Here is a 21378-nt window from a genome sequence, read left to right as displayed (position 1 = left end):
TAACGATATTGCCATATTTATAAGATAAGATATTGAATGTTTATATCATTATTGCCAGCATTTCAAGAGGAGGTATTCAATGTGTGTATCACTATTGCCATATTTTCAAGATAAGATATTCAATGTTCATAACGATATTGCCATATTTGTAAGATAAGGTATTCAATGTTTATATCACTATTGCCATAATTTCAAGATAAGGAATTCAATGTCTATATCAATATTGCCATATTTGTAAGATAAGGTGTTGGATGTATAGAATATAAAATTATTGCCATAATTTCAAAATAAGGAATTCAATGTTCATATCATTATTGCCATATCCTTAAGTGAAGGTATTCAATGTTCATATCATTATTGCCATAATTTCAAGATAAGGAATTCAATGTTTATATCAATGTTGCTATATTTGTAAAATGAGGTTTTCGATGTTTAGATAATTATTGCCATATTTTCAAGATAAGGTATTCAATGATTATATCATTATTGTCATATTTTCAACACTAGGTATTCATTGTTTATGTCACTATTGCTATATTATCAAGATAAGGTATTCATTGTTTATGTCACTATTGCCGTATTTGTACCATAAGGTATTCAATGATTATATCATTATTGCCATATTTTGAAAAAAAGGTATTCAATGTTTATTTCATTATTGCCATATTTGTAAAATAAGGTATTTGTTGTTTATGTCGGTATTGTCATATTTTTTAGACAATGTATTTAATTGTTTATGTCATTTTTTCCATTATTTTAAGGCGCCGTAAGTATTGTAAGTGGACCAACTGCCCAGACAGTCAATACTGGGAGTACTGTCATCCTACAGGCCACCCTATCTCAGAGTAACATCCAAACAGGACAGTGGTATAAGAACGGGGCGGTATTGACGACCAACTCTCGCATACAGACGTCAGTGAATGGGCAATTTCAGATTCTGAGTATATCAAATGTCCAGACTTCGGATGGGGCCACGTATGAATACAGAGTTAATGGACTATCCACAAGCGCACTTCTCACAGTTAATGTTCCAATAGGTGGGTAAATGAAAACAAAGCGTTGCCACGGTGTTACACGACTCATTTATACGAACAAATAAGGTATTTATTGCCTTATTTTCAAGACAAGGTATTCAATGTTTATATCATTATTGCCATATTTGCAAGATAAGGTATTCAATGTTTATAACGATATTGCCATATTTATAAGATAAGATATTGAATGTTTATATCATTATTGCCAGCATTTCAAGAGGAGGTATTCAATGTGTGTATCACTATTGCCATATTTTCAAGATAAGATATTCAATGTTCATAACGATATTGCCATATTTGTAAGATAAGGTATTCAATGTTTATATCACTATTGCCATAATTTCAAGATAAGGAATTCAATGTCTATATCAATATTGCCATATTTGTAAGATAAGGTGTTGGATGTATAGAATATAAAATTATTGCCATAATTTCAAAATAAGGAATTCAATGTTCATATCATTATTGCCATATCCTTAAGTGAAGGTATTCAATGTTCATATCATTATTACCATAATTTCAAGATAAGGAATTCAATGTTTATATCAATGTTGCTATATTTGTAAAATGAGGTTTTCGATGTTTAGATAATTATTGCCATATTTTCAAGATAAGGTATTCAATGATTATATCATTATTGTCATATTTTCAACACTAGGTATTCATTGTTTATGTCACTATTGCTATATTATCAAGATAAGGTATTCATTGTTTATGTCACTATTGCCGTATTTGTACCATAAGGTATTCAATGATTATATCATTATTGCCATATTTTGAAAAAAAGGTATTCAATGTTTATTTCATTATTGCCATATTTGTAAAATAAGGTATTTGTTGTTTATGTCAGTATTGTCATATTATTTAGACAATGTATTTAATTGTTTATGTCATTTTTTTCCATTATTTTCAAGGCGCCGTAAGTATTGTAAGTGGACCAACTGCCCAGACAGTCAATACTGGGAGTACTGTCACCCTACAGGCCACCCTATCTCAGAGTAACATCCAAACAGGACAGTGGTATAAGAACGGGGCGGTATTGACGACGAACGCTCGCATACAGACTTCAGTGAATGGGCAATTTCAGATTCTGAGTATATCAAATGTCCAGACTTCGGATGGGGCCACGTATGAATACAGAGTTAATGGACTATCCACAAGCGCACTTCTCACAGTTAATGTTCCAATAGGTGGGTAAATGAAAACAAAGCGTTGCCACGGTGTTACACGACTCATTTATACGAACAAATAAGGTATTTATTGCCATATTTTCAAGACAAGGTATCCAATGTTTATATCATTATTGCCATATTTGCAAGATAAGATATTCAATGTTTATAACAATATTGCCATATTTATAAGATAAGATATTGAATGTTTATATCATTATTGCCAGCATTTCAAGAGGAGGTATTCAATGTGTGTATCACTATTGCCATATTTTCAAGATAAGATATTCAATGTTCATAACGATATTGCCATATTTGTAAGATAAGGTATTCAATGTTTATATCACTATTGCCATAATTTCAAGATAAGGAATTCAATGTCTATATCAATATTGCCATATTTGTAAGATAAGGTGTTGGATGTATAGAATATAAAATTATTGCCATAATTTCAAAATAAGGAATTCAATGTTTATATCATTATTGCCATATTCTTAAGTGAAGGTATTCAATGTTCATGTCATTATTGTCATATTCTTAAGTGAAGGTATTCAATGTGTATATCATTATTGCCATAATTTCAAGATAAGGAATTCAATGTTTATATCAATGTTTCTATATTTGTAAAATGAGGTTTTCGATTTTAAAAAGAATATTGCCATATTTTCAAGATAAGGTATTCAATGATTATATCATTATTGTCATATTTTCAACACTAGGTATTCATTGTTTATGTCACTATTGCTATATTTTCAAGATAAGGTATTCAATGATTATATCATTATTGCCATATTTTGAAAAAAAGGTATTCAATGTTTATTTCATTATTGCCATATTTGTAAAATAAGGTATTTGTTGTTTATGTCGGTATTGTCATATTTTTTAGACAATGTATTTAATTGTTTATGTCATTTTTTCCATTATTTTAAGGCGCCGTAAGTATTGTAAGTGGACCAACTGCCCAGACAGTCAATACTGGGAGTACTGTCATCCTACAGGCCACCCTATCTCAGAGTAACATCCAAACAGGACAGTGGTATAAGAACGGGGCGGTATTGACGACCAACTCTCGCATACAGACTTCAGTGAATGGGCAATCTCAGATTCTGAATATATCAAATGTCCAGACTTCGGATGGGGCCACGTATGAATACAGAGTTAATGGACTATCCACAAGCGCACTTCTCACAGTTAATGTTCCAATAGGTGGGTATATCAAGACAAAGCGTTGCCACGGTGCTACACGACTCATTTATACCAAAAATTAAGGTATTGACTTAAAAAAAAACATCACCAGTGACTATATTTATTGATCCAAGAAGAAATGTGTATAGCCCTATTGTTTCGCTCTATTTATTTGTAGAGCTCCAAACCGAAAGGCGTATATATTGTAAACTTTCTGTTTATTGTCATTAGGGTTTTAAGCTGAGAGGCTTGAAACTTTTTTTGTAATCATCCGATTTCATATCTATTTTATTCTGTTTGTAATTTTTATTATTCCGCCGATGTACTGGCTCGATTCTGTTCAAAATCTGTATAAACATGTAGACAGTTGAGTTTTAGATACCACAAAAAGCCAAAGGGCGTAGGTTCAATGACCAAGGGTAGATAATTCAAAATCAGATAACTTTTTAGAGAGGATTTTGCTCTATTGATCCAAAACCGCTGGCCCGATAACTTTAAAACTTTCATTTCTCCAATTCTTTAGGTGCTTTAACATTTAAATGTTCTTTGGTTTTGACCTTTGCTCGCGTGATTTGGAATCCATTTTGGATTCAAGGTTTTCACATTATGTTATACTTTGTTTTGGGTAGATGTCTTCAAATTCCTTTTGTGTTTTTCGTTCATACGTGCGTTTGTACCTGGGTTTCTGTGAGCAATTTTGCTTGTGTTTGTGTATGCGTGCGTGCGTGCGTATGTGCGTTTTAGAGTGCATGCGTTTTTGTTTGCGTATGTTGCACGTATATTTGTGTGGTTTGTGCGTACGTACGATTGTACGTGCGTTTCTGTGCGCGTTTCTTCGCGTGTGTGCGTGAGGGCATTTGTGCATGAGTGCATTTTGTTTGCATACGTTTAATCGAGCATTTATGGGTGCTTTTGTGTGTGTACTCTCTGAACGTACATTTGCGTGCGTCTGTGCGTGCGTAATTTTGTGTGAGCATTTGTGTGTGCGTTTTTATACGTCGTGCATGCGTGCGTACTTTTGATGGTACGTGCGTTTAAGTTTGGGTTTGTGCGTGCATGCATATTTGTTTGTGTAAGTTTGTACATCCATTTCTTTAAGGTTTCACCATGCCTGCTTTTGTACCTGCGTTTGTGTGCGTACATTTGTTTGAGCGTTTTGGCGTGCGTTTATGGCTGCATTTGTGTATTTGCATTTGTACGTGCGCTTGTTTGTGCGTATATGAGTGCGTTTGGGCGTGTGTGTTTGCGTCTGTTGAGCGTGCATTTGTGCCTGAATGCGTTTGTGTGTGCGTTTGTGCATGCCTGTTTACGTACGATTTTGTGTTTGTTTACGCGTACGTTTGTGTGCGATTTTACTTGCATTCGTGTCTGAAATCTAGGAGAGCTGACGTCATTTAAAGTATTAGTTTAGTACTTGATTAATCCAACTTGTATAATCCAATGACACTTACGATAAAGGGAGGCAATTTGCGGGGAGGTAACTTTTGGATGACAATAGTTCCGTTAACGTGTTATGTTCACTGCAGTGAAATATTATTAAGTGTTACGTTTATAACAGTGAAATGTCAAGTGTTATGTTCACTGCAATGAAATGATCACTTTTCTTAATTTCAGAAAACTCTTTCACACTGAAGTACATAGTGAACTATTTCATCTTTTACGCAAAGTGGGACCCATGGAGATCAGGGGTAGAATAGGTCTTCAGCAACCCATGCTTGCCCTAATATGCGACTTTGCTTTCTTAAGAGGCAACTAACGGGATTGGGTGATCATGATGTCAATCACTGGATTGTCTGGACCAGACTCAATTATTTACAGACCGCCGTCATATAGCCGGAATATTGCTGAGTGCGACGTTAAACAACAAACACACAAACAACCATTTTACGCTCAGTAGACGCGGGATCTGTCTCGACAGGTACTCGACACTAATTGTTCTTTGGCACTTTATATAACAGTATACATATTTTTCAAAGGTCCTATTGTCAATGGTGGATTCTCGCAGTGGACCGACTGGACTGGTCTACCTTGTGGCGTTGCTTGCGAAACAAGAACGGATGTGATACGGACGCGAACAAGAAGCTGCTCCAACCCACCTCCCAGCAATGGAGGACTCAACTGTACTGGGTCGTTTGTGGACGTTCTGTCTGCTTGCGTGGGTAGGTACAACCAGGGAGACCAGGGGAGGCCAGGGAAGACCAGGGGAGTCCAGGGGAGACTAAGGGAGACCAGGGGGGACTAGGGGATTCCAGGGGAGTCCAGGGGAGACAAGGGGGGGGCTAGGGGATTCCAGGGGGGACTAGGGGATTCCAGGGGAGACTAGGGGATTCCAGGGGGGACTAGGGAGGACTAGGGGATTCCAGGGGGAACTAGGGGATTCCAGGGGAGACTAGGGGATTCCAGGGGAGATTAGGGGAGACTAGGGGGGACTAGGGGATTCAGGGGGGACTAGGGGAGACTAGGGGGGACTAGGGGAGACCAGGGGGAAACCATGGCAGTCAAGGTGGAGACTAGGGGATTCCAGGGGAGTCCAGGGGAGACTAGGGGAGTCCAGGGGTGACCAGGGGAGACCAGGGGAGACTAGGGGAGACAAGGGGGGACTCGGGGAGTCCAGGGGAGTCAAGGGGGAGACTAAGGGAGTCAAGGGAAGACCAGCGAAGACCAGGGGAGACGAGGGGAGACCAGGGGAGTCAAGGGGGAGACTAGGGGAGACCAGGGGGAAACCATGGGAGTCAAAGGGAGACTAATGGAGTCAAGGGAAGACCAGGGAAGACCAGGGGAGTCCAGGGGAGTCAAGGGGGAGACTAGGGGAGTCCAGGGGAGTCAAGGGGGAGACTAAGGGAGTCAAGGGAAGACCAGCGAAGACCAGGGGAGACGAGGGGAGACTGGGTGAGACTAGGGGAGACCAGGTGAGACTAGGGGAGACCAGGGGAGACTAGGGGCGTCCAGGGGGAGACCATGGCAGTCAAGTGGAGACTAGGGGAGTCAAGGGGGAGACTAGGGGAGTCAAGGGGGAGACCAGGGGAGACTCGGGGAGTCCAGGGGAGACTAGGTGAGACTAATGGGAGTCAAGGGGAGACCAGGGGAGACTAGGGGAGTCCAGGGGAGACGAAGGAAGAACAGGGGAGTCACAGGGAGTCAAGGGGGAGTCCAGGAGAGACTAGGGGAGACCAGGGGAGTCAAGGGAAGACTAGGGGAGTCAAGGGGAGACCATGGGAGTCAAGGGGAGCCCAGGGGTGACCAGGGGAGGCAATGGGAGACTAGGGGAGTCAAGGGGGAGACCAGGGGAGACTCGGGGAGTCCAGGGGAGACTAGGTGAGACTAGGGGAGACCAGGGGAGTCCAGGGGAGACTAGGGGAGTCCAGGGGAGACTAACGGAGATCAGGGGAGACCAGGGGAGACCAGGGGATTCCAGGTGAGTGCAGGGGAGACGAAAGGAGACCAGGGGAGTCACAGGGAGTCAAGGGGGAGTCAAGGGAAGATTAGGGGAGTCAAGGAGAGACCAGGGGAGTCAAGGGGAGTCCAGGGTGACCAGGGGAGGCAAGGGGAGACCAGGGGTGACCAGGGGAGACTAGTAGAGACCAGGGAGTCCAGGGGAGACTAGGGGAGACTAGGGGAGACCAGGGGAGTCCAGGGGAGACTCGGGGAGTTTAGGGGAGTCCAGGGGAGACTAGGGGAGACTAATGGAGACTAATGGAGACCAGGGGAGTCCAGGGGAGAGTAGGGGAGTCCAGGGGAGACTAGGGGAGATCAGGGGAGACTAGGGGGGACCGGGGGAGTCAAGGGGGGAGACCAGGGGAGACTAGTGGAGACTAATGGAGACCAGGGGAGTCCAGGGGAGACTAGGGGAGATCAGGAGAGACTAGGGGAGACAAGGGGAGTCAAGGGGAGACTAGGGGAGTCAAGGGGAGACTAGGGGAGACCAGGGGAGACTAGGGGAGACCAGGGGAGACTAGGGGAGACCAGGGGAGACTAGGGGAGACTAGGGGGAACTAGGGGAGACCAGGGGAGACTAGGGGAGACCAGGGGAGACTAGAGGAAACCAGGGGAGACTAAGGGAGACCAGGGGAGACTAGGGGAGTCAAGGGGAGACCAGGGGAGACTAGGGGAGACCAGGGGGAACTAGGGGAGACCAGGGGAGACTAGGGGAGACCAGGGGAGACTAGGGGAGTCAAGGGCAGACTAGGGGAGACCAGGGGAGACTAGGGGAGACCAGGGGAGACTAAGGGAGTCAAGGGGAGACTAGGGGAGACCAGGGGGAACTAGGGGAGACCAGGGGAGACTAGGGGAGACCAGGGGAGACTAGGGGAGACCAGGGGAGACTAGGTGAGACCAGGGGAGACTAGGGGAGACCAGGGGGAACTAGGGGAGACCAGGGGGGACTAGGGGAGACCAGGGGAGACTAGGGGAGTCCAGGGGAGACTTGGGGAGTCAAGGGGAGACTAGGGGAGACCAGGGGGAGTCAAGGAGAGACTAGGGGAGACCAGGGGGAGTCAAGGGGAGACTAGGGGAGTCAACGGAGAGACTAAGGGAGTCAAGGGGAGACCAGGGGAGACTAGGGGAGACCAGGGGAGACTAGGGGAGTCCAGGGGAGACTAGAGGCGGCTAGGGGAGTCCAGGGGAGTCCAGGGGAGTCAAGGGAAGACTAGGGGAGTCCAGGGGAGTCACAGGGAGTCAAGGGGGAGTCAAGGGGAAACTAGGGGAGACCAGGGGAGACTAGAGGCGGCTAGGGGAGTCCAGGGGAGTCAAGGGGAGTCCAGGGGAGTCAAGGGAAGATTAGGGGAGTCAAGGGGAGACCAGGGGAGTCAAGGGGAGTCCAGGGGTGACCAGGGGAGGCAAGGGGAGACCAGGGGTGACCAGGGGAGACTAGTAGAGACCAGGGAGTCCAGGGGAGACTAGGGGAGACCAGGGTTGACAAGGGGAGTCCAGGGCTGACCATGGGAGACTAGGGGAGTCAAGGGGCGACTAGGGGAGACCAGGGTTGACCAGGGGAGTCAAGGGGTGAACAGGGGATACCATGGGAGACCAGGGGAGTCAAGGGTGAGACTAGGGGAGTCAAAGGGTGGCCAGGGGAGACTATGGGAGACTAGGGGCGTCCAGGGGAGACTAGGGGAGTCCAGTGGAGAATAGGGGAGACCGGGGGAGTCAAGGGGGAGACCAGGGGAGACTAGGGGAGACGTTGTAATTGGTGTGAAACTGGTCATGGTATTTGTGTAATTAAGGGAATCGATAATTGCTCAAATAATATAAAGTCCGTTAGCAGACTAACAAAGTGTGGTTTTACGACGATATGAATCTTGCTAGAACTGCCAAATTGCTCAATTCCCCCTTTAAGCATGTTAATCTGGTCCCCCTTTCAATGTCATTATAACATGGCTACGAAGGTACCATGGCTACGAAATCCCCCTTTAGCATGTCAATAACATGGGTAATAAGGTGCCATGTTCCCCTGTAAGAATGTTTATAAGATGTTTACTAACGTACCTAGTCCACCTTTAAACATGCTAGCGTAGTGCCCCTTTAAGCATACTCACCTAGTTCCCCTTTAAGCATGTTTACATCATGGCTTTTGTTCCTACTCCCCCTTTAAGCTTGTTAAATCATTGTCATGAAGTTACCTAGTCCCCCTTTAAGCTTGTTTGTACAATGGTTACCAAGACTCGTTATAATGTGTTGTAAAATGATGGTAGTATCTGTTGAAGTGTTAACACAAACACCGATGTGCTGTAGTAAAGATGATTAATAACCACTGATTTAGTGACATTGTATACCAAGACCTGACATGGTACACAACGACCTGACTTGGTATACAAAGACCTGACATGGTACACAAAGACCTGACATGGTATACAAAGACCTGACATGGTATACAAAGACCTGACATGGTATACAAAGACCTGACATGGTACACAAAGACCTGACATGGTATACAAAGACCTGACATGGTACACAAAGACCTGACATGGTACACAAAGACCTGACATGGTACACACAGACCTGACATGGTATACAAAGACCTGACATGGTACACAAAGACCTGACATGGCATACTAAGACCTGACATGGTATACAAAGACCTGACATGGTATACAAAGACCTGACATGGTACACAAAGACCTGACATGGTATACAAAGACCTGACATGGTACACAAAGACCTGACATGGTATACACAGACCTGACATGGTATACACAGACCTGACATGGTATACAAAGACCTGACATGGTACACAAAGACCTGACATGGTATACAAAGACCTGACATGGTACACAACGACCTGACATGGTATACACAGACCTGACATGGTATACAAAGACCTGACATGGTACACAAAGACCTGACATGGTACACAAAGACCTGACATGGTATACAAAGACCTGACTTGGTATACAGTTCTTCAAAACGCATTACAGGACCTGTAAACGGCGGGCTTTCCCTGTGGTCTGAATGGACTGACCCTTCCTGTGGCATCACCTGTGGCTCCACCGACGGTGTCATCAGGTCACGAACCAGAAGCTGCACAAACCCCGCTCCCAGTAATGGCGGACTGCCATGTTTTGGGGATGTAGTGCAGACGTCTGTCAAGACGTGTAGCTTCCCTGCTTGTCAAGGTGAGTGTTTTAGTGTAACCTGTTAGGGTCAAGGTCGATATTATTTCATTCTCATCTCTTTATCCTTTCATTAATCAAATATCATTATTTTCGTCAACTCATATTGTCTTGAGTATGTGTTTATTTTTATCTCACTGGCGTCATTCATTTTCCAAAGTTATCTTAATAAATGGTTTCCTATCAAAAAGTATTGCATTACTTATGCCTCGCCATAGAAGATTACCCCACCTCTCCTGTGATTAACCTCGCCTTACCAGATTATCCCACATCTCCTGTGGTGAGCCTCGCCTTACTAGGTTATCCCACCTCTCCTGTGGTTAGCCTCGCCTTACATGGTTATTCCACCTCTCCAGTAGTGAGTCTCGCCTTACAAGGTTATCCCAAATCTTCTGTGGCGAGCCTCGCCTTACAAGGCTATGCCACCTCTCCTGTGGCGAGCCTGGCCTTATCATGTTACCCCACCTCTCCTGTGGCGAGCATCGCCTTACAAGGTTATTCCACCTCTCCTGTGCTGAGCCCCGCCTTACAAGGTTATCCTACCTCCCCTGTGGTGAGCTTCGACTTACTAGATTATCCCACCTTTCCAGTGGTGAGCCTCGCCTTACAAGATTACCCCACCTCTCCTGTGGCGAGCCTCGCCTTACAACATTATCCCACCTTTCCAGTGGCGAGCCTCGCCTTACAAGATTACCCCACCTCTCCAGTGGCGAGCCTCGCCTTACTAGATTACCCCACCTCTCCTGTGGCGAGCCTCGCCTTACTAGATTACCCCACCTCTCCTGTGGCGAGCCTCGCCTTACAAGATTACCCCACCTCCCCTGTGGTGAGCTTCGCCTTACAAGATTACCCCACCTCTCCAGTAGTGAGTCTCGCCTTACAAGGTTATCCCAAATCTTCTGTGGCGAGCCTCGCCTTACAAGGCTATGCCACCTCTCCTGTGGCGAGCCTGGCCTTATCATGTTACCCCACCTCTCCTGTGGCGAGCATCGCCTTACAAGGTTATTCCACCTCTCCTGTGCTGAGCCCCGCCTTACAAGGTTATCCTACCTCCCCTGTGGTGAGCTTCGACTTACTAGATTATCCCACCTTTCCAGTGGTGAGCCTCGCCTTACAAGATTACCCCACCTCTCCTGTGGCGAGCCTCGCCTTACAAGATTACCCCACCTCCCCTGTGGTGAGCTTCGCCTTACAAGATTACCCCACCTCTCCTGTGGTGAGCCTCGCCTTACTAGATTACCCCACCTCTCCTGTGGCGAGCCTCGCCTTACTAGATTATCCCACCTCTCCTGTGGTGAGCCTCGCCTTACTAGATTATCCCACCTTTCCAGTGGCGAGCCTCGCCTTACTAGATTACCCCACCTCTCCTGTGGCGAGCCTCGCCTTACAAGATTACCCCACCTCTCCTGTGGCGAGCCTCGCCTTACTAGATTACCCCACCTCTCCTGTGGTGAGCCTCGCCTTACTAGATTATCCCACCTTTCCAGTGGCGAGCCTCGCCTTACAAGATTACCCCACCTCCCCTGTGGTGAGCTTCGCCTTACAAGATTACCCCACCTCCCCTGTGGTGAGCTTCGCCTTACTAGATTATCCCACCTTTCCAGTGGCGAGCCTCGCCTTACTAGATTATCCCACCTCTCCTGTGCGAGCCTCGCCTTCCAAGATTACCCCACCTCTCCAGTGGTAGGCCTCGCCTTACTAGATTACCCCACCTCTCCTGTGGCGAGCCTCGTCTTACTAGACTACCCCACCTCTCCCGAGGCGAGCCTCGTCCTAAAAGAGTATACCACCTCTCCTGTGGCAAGCCTCGCCTTACTACATTATCCCACCTCTCCAGTGGTAGGCCTCGCCTTACTAGATTACCCCACCTCTCCTGTGGTGAGCCTCGCCTTACTAGATTACCCGACATCTCCTGTGGTGAGCCTCGCCTTACTAGATTACCCGACATCTCCTGTGGTGAGCCTCGCCTTACTAGATTACCCCACCTCTCCTGTGGCGAGCCTCGCCTTACTACATTATCCCACCTCTCCTGTGGCGAGCCGAACGTTAAGGACTAGATTATCCCACCTCTCCTGTTGTTGATGTAGAATGTGAGTTGAACTAAACACCATGGAATGAATCTTTTATATGTGGAAAATTAACTTGTCTCGTTTACATCCTGAACATAAATTGCAGGATATATGTGTTTCTTCAACAATAAAGTTAATCAGTTTGCTGGTTTCATGATGTAAATGTGGTCTTTTCGTCAGTGAATGGTGAACTAACAGCTTGGACTCAGTGGACCGATCCACCATGTGGCATCACGTGTGGACAACGATCAGATGTCATGCGGACACGCACCAGGAGCTGTTCTAACCCACTCCCCAGCAATGGAGGACGTGACTGCACGGGGTCTTTGGTGGAGATTTTGCAGAAAACCTGTTTCTTCCCCGCATGTGTTGGTACGATGCACCGTTATACACTGGCTGCTTACACAGTTTTTTCTTTGTTTGTTTATTGTTTATAGCCTAACTAATACGTCGCAGCAATACTCCTGCTGTATGACTGAGGTCTGTGAAAAGTCGAGTCGACAAACCAGTGATCGATACCATGAACCACGCCCAAAGCCGTCAAGCAAGTGACCGAGACATTTGAACTTGCCAATCAGTATTTAGTTTTATTCGTTTCTATATAATTTGGTACTAAATTATATACTACATAATTAAATAGAGTATCATTTAAATAGGTATCGGATATGTGTTTGTTGTGTCTATGTCAAAGTTCCTGTGTTTTGCTCTCACACGAATTTGCATATGAAATACATACACGAGATCTTAGTAATTGTGTATACTGTCGACAGTGGGCGGTGACTTGATATTTGCGTGCAATGTCGACAGTTAATGATGAGTTGATATTTGTGTATGTTGTCGACAGTGAATGGTGGTTTGACGCCATGGACCCAGTGGAGTGGACCACCTTGTGACTCGACCTGTGGAGCCAAGAACGATGTGGTTAGAACCAGAACCAGAAGCTGCACCAACCCTGCCCCCAGTAATGGCGGACTGAACTGCACCGGACCCTTCGTTGAAGTTAAAGCTTCGTGTGTCGGTAAGTTGAGCGAGAGTGTTGGACTAAATGCCGCTGTAGTAGTGCGTTTGCTGTGTGTTACGTCCATCTGAACAGTAGTTTGTTATATCAGGACTTATCAGTTTACTGCGGGAGGAACTCATTGGACACACGTCAAAGGCGTCAATATAGTGAGTGTGTGAGTTGGGTTTAATGCTGCTTTTAACAATATTCCAGTTATATCGCGGCGTGTTAGCTTAATATGGGAGGAAAGCCCGAAGTGATGCAGGTCTCAGAGGTTTACAACTTCGTTGAAACCCACGAGCACGGGTGTGGTGCTGACAAACCTAGAAACATAATCGGGGCGAGCGCGGATTCGAACCCACAATCATATGTTTCTGGTGTGCCCAAGGGACGCAACTCTGCACAGCGAATGGCAGCGTTTTAGACGACTGGGCCACCCGTGCCCTCTTAGTGCTGACAGAAGGTGATTCTTGTAATGTATAAACAACGTGGTCTTGTACGACATTTGCGAACCAGAAGGTTGAACGGTCTTCCTGCCAGGAGTATGGTATGGTAGTGTTGAGATTTTTTGCTGATATTAATGCTCTGTCTTACACTTTCTCCATGTGTCGTATGTTCAACTGATTCTGTAATCTTGAGAGCTGGTTCTGGTGCTGACAAACCACAACGATTTCGATTTCACCATTGTTGTGCTGATCTTGTGGAGACTCGGCGTTGTGTTGGAACACACAAACCAAATTCAAATGAAGTTCAAGAAAACCTGATGTTTTCATATGACTATGGCCATGAATAAGTGTATACAAAATATACTATTCCAAAGTTCAAGAACACTGATGTTTTCATATGTCTATAGCCATGAACAGTTATATACAAAATATACTATTCAAAAGTTCGCGAAAACCTGATGTTTTCATATGTCTATGGCCATGGACAAAATATACAAAATATATTATTCAATTAAAGTTCAAGAACACAGATGTTTTCATATGATTATGGCCATGAACAATTATATACAAAATATACTGTTCAAAAGTTCAAGAAAACCTGATGTTTTGATAATGCCATGAACAGGTATATACAAAATATACTATTCAAAAGTTCAAGAACACTGATGTTTTCATATGACCATGGCCATGAAACACTGTATAATCATCTGAAATATCGGGTCTTTTTTAACCTCTTTTGAGTACTATATTTGGATGAAGCTTTCTTTATCGTAATCGTCCATGCAATAACAAAGCCCTTTCATACGTCAATAAATATATTTCCAGTCCCTGTCAATGGAGGATTCACTCAGTGGACGCAGTGGACTTACCCTTCCTGTGGCATCACCTGTGGCTCCACTAGCAGTGTGTTGAGGTCAAGGACAAGAAGCTGCACCAACCCCATCCCCACTAATGGCGGCCTGCAGTGCTCTGGGGATAGTGTTGAAACACTGGTCAAGACATGTATCTTCCCAGCGTGCCCGGGTGAGTTCGTGAGTTTGTGTATTTCTTAGGGACAAACCACTTGACACTTCTTGTTACAGAAAATAGTGGAAAAACATTATTTCTATCAGGTGGCACCTGGATGTCGTGACAATATACCTGGAAGCAGTGGCCGAAAAGTGGCACAAAAGACCAAGACACCAAATGCCCCTTCTTACCAGATAAATAAAATACTTCTACCATTTTACTGAAGATTGTATGACGACAGCCATGTTTATCATTTAAGATTTGTTTGCGTTCATCTGAATTGAAACATGTTTACATGTATTTCTCGGCCTTCGTGGCAATCAAACTCGGTGTCCCTGTCCCCGGATAAAGTGTGCAGCGTTGTGTTTTGTTCTTAATTGTGAACATATTGGACTTTATCATATAATGGGTAGGTTTCTCGACAGGATAAAGCCCACGGATAAAAACGATATCCGTTGGGGTCATATGCGGATAGTGATGCAAATATCAAAGGTCAAGTAGGGTCTAACTGTGACGGAACTAAGGATGTTTTTAAGTTTTGGCAACTTTGGAGATATAAATTTCAAAACAATTTTGCGAGGGCACAAGGCCTAGCCAAGCGGGATCAGTAGCCATATCTGTGCTCGTAGACCTCTGCGGCTTGAAACCTTCTCCACAAATTAAAATAGTTGGATTTGGCCGAAATATGTTTGAATTTTTACCTTGTTTCGTTTTCTTGCTGTGTGTACATCTGACTACAACGTCTGACCGTGGCCGTGACGTTTCATAGACTAGGGTTAGAGTAGCTTCCCTTTGACAAAGGGCAGTTACTCTAGCGGACAGACCGATGGATTGCCGCGAAGGGCAATTACAAACAATTGTTGTTTTGCATATATGTTGCTTCGCCACTGTATAAGAAACAGATTGCAATTGGAAGTATATTTGCTACTGTCACTGTCCGACTGACACATTACTTACCCTGTGACGTAATAAATATCAATGTGCGCATTCCAGGAAAACTCGCAATGTTTCGGTAATGTTTGTGAGAGAGGGAAAGCGCTTTTTAAAGCACAGAATAAAAGAATGACATTATATGATAAAGTGGTTATCACGCTTGTGTGTTTGGGGATCGTAAATATCCTGCATTAGGAATAACCACTATGTATTTAGCTCACCAAGGCTCGCTAAATCCGTGTGCGAAATATGCATCAGTCGGAAAGCGCACGTTAAATCTCCAAAGTAAGTAAGTAAGCTAAATAAATGTTTATTTACAGGATATTTACAATCCCCAAATACACTCGCGTGATAACCTCTATGTACACTTGAAAGCAAGCACGTTTATACAATAAGACTCTTTGACGAAAGCAAACTTGTTATTTGTTTTTTGTTTTAATTCATCTGCCTTGATGTAAATCATACTCACGGTACCCCAGTCTGGTGATACGATTAAGGGTGGGTTCGAATCCCGGTTCAATTATATTTCTCGGTTTGTCAGCACCATACCCGTGCTCGTGGGTTTCACGGAAACTATAAAGGTCTGAGACCTACATCACTTTCGGCTTTCCTCCCACATTAACTGACACGCCGCGATATTACTGGAATACTTTTAAAAGCGGCATTAAACCCAACTCACTCACTCACTGATAAGAACGAAACATGTTTGAGAACGTATTCAGTGTTGTGTGTTGTATTTGATTTTAGTATATTGGACTGTACTCCCGAATTGCTTTTACTTTTATACATAAGGAGCATAGCATACATTAAATCATTACGATATACTTACAGATTCGGCAGAGCATACACCATAGCACACATAATACACAGAAGGACCTATAAGTTTCATATCTCGGATTATAATCCTAATTTGACAATGTCACTGCGACATGATGCTGGTCAGCAGGTAGTGGGGAAGAGATAATGTACTGTAATCCACATGATTTAAATAATAATTAACATTTTTCTTATTTGCATAGTGGATGGTGGCCTGAACCACAACTATACACAGAACGTTTCTAAGCAAGCTGTATGTTTGTCATTGTCTAGTGGACGGGGGCCTGACGCTCTTGGAATGTGTTTAGGCACAATTATACACAGAACGTTTCTAAGCAAGCTGGGTTTTTTTAGTCATTGTCAGTTGTCTAGTGGACGGGGGCCTGACGCTCTTGGAATTGTGTTTAGGTACAATTATTCTCAGAACGTTTCTAAGCACGCAGCATGTTTGTCATGTCTAGTGGACGGTGGCCTGACGCTCTGGACACAGTGGACCAATCCACCTTGCGGCATCAGTTGTGGAACAAGAACTGACTTGACACGAACACGGACCAGGAGCTGCACCAACCCTCCTCCCAGCAATGGTGGACAAGGCTGCACTGATCTTTTAGTTGAGGTCGAACCGAGAAACTGTGACTTTGCTGCTTGCATTGGTTGGTTTGTTTGTTTGTCCGTTTGTTTTTCCGTTTGTCTGTTTGTGTTTAACGTAAAAGATTACGAAACATCCTTGCTTGATGTATATCATATTCTTTGAAAAAGCCAGTTGTCGGTTATAGAAAGAGACAGAACTTCTTAAAACGATTTTCCATAAGCTTTGTTTTTTTGTGTTTAACGCTGCACTCAGCAATCGAGCATGACGGCGGTCTGTAAATAATCGGGTCTGGTCCAAACTATCCAGGGATTGGCATTATGAGCATCGATGTAATCAACTGAGATACGATGGGTCTCCTCCTCATGTATCTCGTTAATCATTCATAGTTTCTTATGTAAGAATTTTCAAATTAATTTCAGTAGACATGGTTGTCATAGGTGAGGGGGCGTGGATGGGGGAGGGGGATACGTGCATCCTCCCTCGGACATCTTGTATCATCACTTCCATCACATCCTTAGGCTGTAGGGAGTCGGACAATGGACTCCAATGACTCTTATCATTATGCAAAGTTTTTTGTCTTTGTTGCATCATTTACAGTTGCACGGGAATCATCATTTCATCATTAATCACAAATTCCGCATGAAGTCTGTTGGGACCAACGATATTTGCATTTACATGTTTTCTGTAAAATCGTTAAATCGGATGATTTCTCTTGAAAAGGTGGGGCGGATGAGTATCCTGGTGATAAGAGCGTTCGCTCGTCACGCCGAAGACTCGGGTTCGATTCCCGACATGGGTACAATGTGTGTCCCCCGCCGTGATATTGCTGAAAAATTGCTAAAAGCAGCACAAATCCATACTCACTCACTCACTGTAAAATGTACCATCTGGATTATTTGAGATCTACAACGAAAACAAAGTTAAGGACAATCCGATTCTTTCATATTACTGTAGTGGCATGGCAGATTTACTATAGTCATATGAAAATATCGGGTGTTCCTTAACTTCTTTTGAGTTGTATGTACACGTATTACAACGAAAAGGTAATCCAACGTTGTAGTAGATAGCTTCTGCATGTACTTCCTAGTGAACGGCGGCTTCACACTGTGGACACAGTGGACCAACCCACCGTGCGGCATCACCTGTGGAAGAAGTACTGAAATACGCACACGAACCAGAAGCTGCACCAACCCTGCCCCGAGCAATGGAGGGACACCCTGTACCGGTCCTATCATAGATATTTTACCAAAAAGCTGTGATTTCACTCCTTGTGTTGGTAAGTGATGTAAGAAGATATCTCACAAGAATATGCCAAACTGTGTTATAACATTAAATGACTAATCACAACATAAAGGGTATTGTTCGTATTGACAACGATGCAATGTTCCGTTTGACATGTAAATCAATTTACACTTTTAAGATCACATATCTTCGAACAGTGTGTATATTTTATGGCTATGGTAGAGACATGACTGCTGTCCAACAGTTTCAGTAAATGCTAGTTCTACCGAATGGAATCAATATAGAAATACGAAATATTTCTAGTCGCTGTCAACGGAGGATTCACCCAATGGACCCAATGGACCACCCCTTCCTGTGGCATCACCTGTGGCTCCACCAACAGCCTTGTCAGGTCACGAACTAGAAGCTGCACCAACCCCTTTGCCAGTAATGGTGGACAACAATGCTTTGGAAATACTATTGAAACGTTGTCTCAGCCTTGTGTCTTTAGTGCCTGCCAAGGTAAACATCTATTTGGGCGTTAATGTGTGACACTATGATAAGCTAGATATTGAATGTATGATACGTAAACAACTAGGGATATGGATCTAATGACATACTATTGCAAAACCTTGAGTCAAGGATAACACACAAGTAACTGTACATTCGTTATAAATACTGTACGAGCCAGCAAATTGGATTTGTAAGTATGTCCACTAATGAGTGCACTATCTGACTTAGAATACCGGAGAAAAGTAACAAATATTGCGTAATCAGGTACAGTCAGAAATCAAATACAGCACAAATATGCAGCACGGAACGTTCAAGCAGCACATTCTTAATACATGAAACTTCATGCTTCGATATCCGAGCTTAATTTAAACTAACCCGTATATTCGTACTCTACGTGCATTATAGTTATAGCCGGTACATTCGTAATGCATGTTCATGAGCTGAGTATTTGAAGATAGGTCAGTAAACTGTCAATTCGTAACAGATAATCTCAAGATAACAGATAACAGCGGTGTCTTAAAGAAAAATAGAATTCAGTTTAATCGTCATGTCTCTTTGATATTAGCCCCAGTGAATGGTGGACTGACCCAGTGGACCACGTGGACCAATCCCGGGTGTGGCATCACGTGTGGGGTGGGAGCCTCTGTCAGCAGAACAAGGGTCAGGACCTGCACCAACCCTGCTCCAGCTAACGGAGGACAAGTCTGCACTGGTCCTTTCGTTCAGGTTTTAGCCCAGACATGTTCATTCTCACCCTGTGCCGGTAAGATCCAAAGGATGATGTATTCTCGAATTCTTCTGTTGTTACTGGAGAAGATTCTCACACAAATCTTATAACTTGAAATATTGCAAGTTTTATTGTGAGAAAGATGCATGCACCCGACAGGAATTGAATGTTTTGTGCAACATTTGAAAAGAACATTTGATGTCTGAATGTATCCTTGTCAAATCAATTATAGCATTTAATCATGAATATGACTGTGTCCATCAAAATTATATTTGTGGCAGATTATATATAGAACATCTCGACTTACTAATGCAACACAAAATGTGATAATACATAACTATATTGGAGCTTTAAGTGTGACTTAAGGTGTGGATTTAGACAATATATATATATGGACAATATATTTCTAAAATCACAACAATCATTTCCAGTCAATGGAGGATTCACCCAGTGGAGTCAATGGACTAACCCTACCTGTGGCATCAGCTGTGGTTCCACTAACAGTGTTGTTAGGTCACGGTTCAGAAGCTGCACAAATCCTGTAGCCAGTAACGGAGGCCAATCCTGCACTGGAGATCGAGTTCAGACGTTGATTCAGACTTGTGTCTTTAGTCCCTGTCCAGGTGAGAGGTTGTTTAAATAGCACGGTGTTTGTTAGTGATTATTGTTTCCTGTGTTTACTTGTGTCTCTAGTCCCTCGTTCGATTGTGGCTGTACTATGTCTCTCTCTGCATGACGTCACTGACGTCTTCCCTGAGAAGTACACTGAGAGAAATACAGCTTACATAATTTATTGTAACTATAGAATACAGACATATTTTAATTCTAATGGTAGCTAGGACGTCCACTACAAACCTGGAATGTTTAGTCAATAGATTAATACATATTCTTTCATTGCGCCAGTGAACGGTGGCCTCACACAATGGACCCTGTGGACCGAGCCTCCTTGTGGCATCAATTGTGGAACAAGAACCGATGTCCTGCGCACAAGAAGTAGAAGCTGCAGCAACCCTGCCCCGAGCAATGGTGGACTTGCCTGTAATGGGGCTTTTGTGGAGACTGCACAGAAAGCATGTGCTTTCTCCCCTTGTGTTGGTACGTTCAACGTTTCAAAGATTATTGAACTACTGGCGACAGTGTGTGGACTGGACTCTTTGTAAGATGTACTTTTCACCATCTTCACAACAGGGGGCACGATGGGTCCAGTCATCTAATGTGTCGTAACGATCTTGTCTAGAGACCAGTGAAACTGACTCATATGTTAGATCTATGCAAAAGATTCAGAGTGACAAAAAAGGGAAAGTTTGAAGTGATCCCTCTTGTCATACATCCCTCTTGTCATACAGACCTGTGTCGAGTAGCAAAGTAATAGACAACTTACACACTCACAATGTTTACAGTTAATGGTGGTTTGACTCAGTGGACTCAATGGACGAATCCTGCCTGTGGCATCACCTGTGGCTCCACCAACAGCCTTGTCAGGTCACGAACCAGAAGCTGCACCAACCCTGCTCCCAGTAACGGCGGACAACAATGCTTTGGAAATACAGTTGAAACGATCCTGAAGTCGTGCGTGTTGAGTGCATGTCCGGGTAAGTGCTTCTTATGATATGGAATCATGTGCCAGCACCGCTCACTAGTATCTCGTGTGCATTGCTAGTTACAAGACTCGGAGTAATGCTTATAGTGTGTGGGAGTACAATACTGGTGCAATGATGTGAGATCATGTACATGCGAAGAAGTATGGGTTGTCATTTGTTCATCCTGAGAGAGCAGTTAAAAAGGTAATTGTCACATATGTCTGAATTCCGTTAGTTTGTTGAGGACATTTGGTGGCTGGGCAGCTGGGGTGGAAAGATTGGGCGGTTGAGTAGCCTAGTGATAAGAGCATCTGGATTATTGAGTTTTCATAACAGATCTACAACGCAAAAGAAGTTTAGGACAACCCGATTCTTTCATATTACTGTAGAGGCATGACACATTAACTATAGTCATATGAGAGTATCGGGTGTTCCTTAACGTCTTTTAAGTAGTATGTACACGTATAGCAGCGAAAA

The 21378-nt window shown here is 44.0% G+C and overlaps 2 protein-coding genes across 2 annotated transcripts in view; both read left to right on the top strand.

Annotated features, from left to right (window-relative positions):
* LOC139461238 (SCO-spondin-like) overlaps positions 1–21378 on the top strand; it is a 77930-nt gene that overhangs the window by 16085 nt on the left and 40467 nt on the right. Inside the window, exons 6-20 of the mRNA XM_071242877.1 lie at positions 762–1037; positions 1949–2224; positions 3134–3409; positions 5365–5547; positions 9802–9999; positions 12246–12437; positions 12910–13083; positions 14337–14534; positions 16730–16921; positions 17948–18136; positions 18406–18603; positions 19160–19357; positions 19753–19944; positions 20225–20416; positions 20722–20913. Coding sequence (XP_071098978.1) covers positions 762–1037; positions 1949–2224; positions 3134–3409; positions 5365–5547; positions 9802–9999; positions 12246–12437; positions 12910–13083; positions 14337–14534; positions 16730–16921; positions 17948–18136; positions 18406–18603; positions 19160–19357; positions 19753–19944; positions 20225–20416; positions 20722–20913 — 3126 coding nt within the window. The remainder of the gene's footprint in view (positions 1–761; positions 1038–1948; positions 2225–3133; positions 3410–5364; positions 5548–9801; positions 10000–12245; positions 12438–12909; positions 13084–14336; positions 14535–16729; positions 16922–17947; positions 18137–18405; positions 18604–19159; positions 19358–19752; positions 19945–20224; positions 20417–20721; positions 20914–21378) is intronic.
* LOC139461277 (ribosome-binding protein 1-like) lies at positions 6450–8287 on the top strand. The gene is made up of 3 exons (XM_071242909.1): positions 6450–6703; positions 7427–7506; positions 7998–8287. Exons 1-3 carry the CDS (start codon positions 6450–6452, stop codon positions 8285–8287), a joined length of 624 nt encoding a protein of 207 aa, XP_071099010.1.

This window comes from Haliotis cracherodii, unplaced genomic scaffold (assembly GCF_022045235.1).
Source record: "Haliotis cracherodii isolate W230 unplaced genomic scaffold, xgHalCrac1.p SCAF_14, whole genome shotgun sequence".
Taxonomy (NCBI): Eukaryota; Metazoa; Mollusca; class Gastropoda; order Lepetellida; family Haliotidae; genus Haliotis; species Haliotis cracherodii.
The sequence above is the reverse complement of the archived record's forward strand: the minus strand, read 5'-3'. Positions and strand labels throughout refer to the sequence as shown.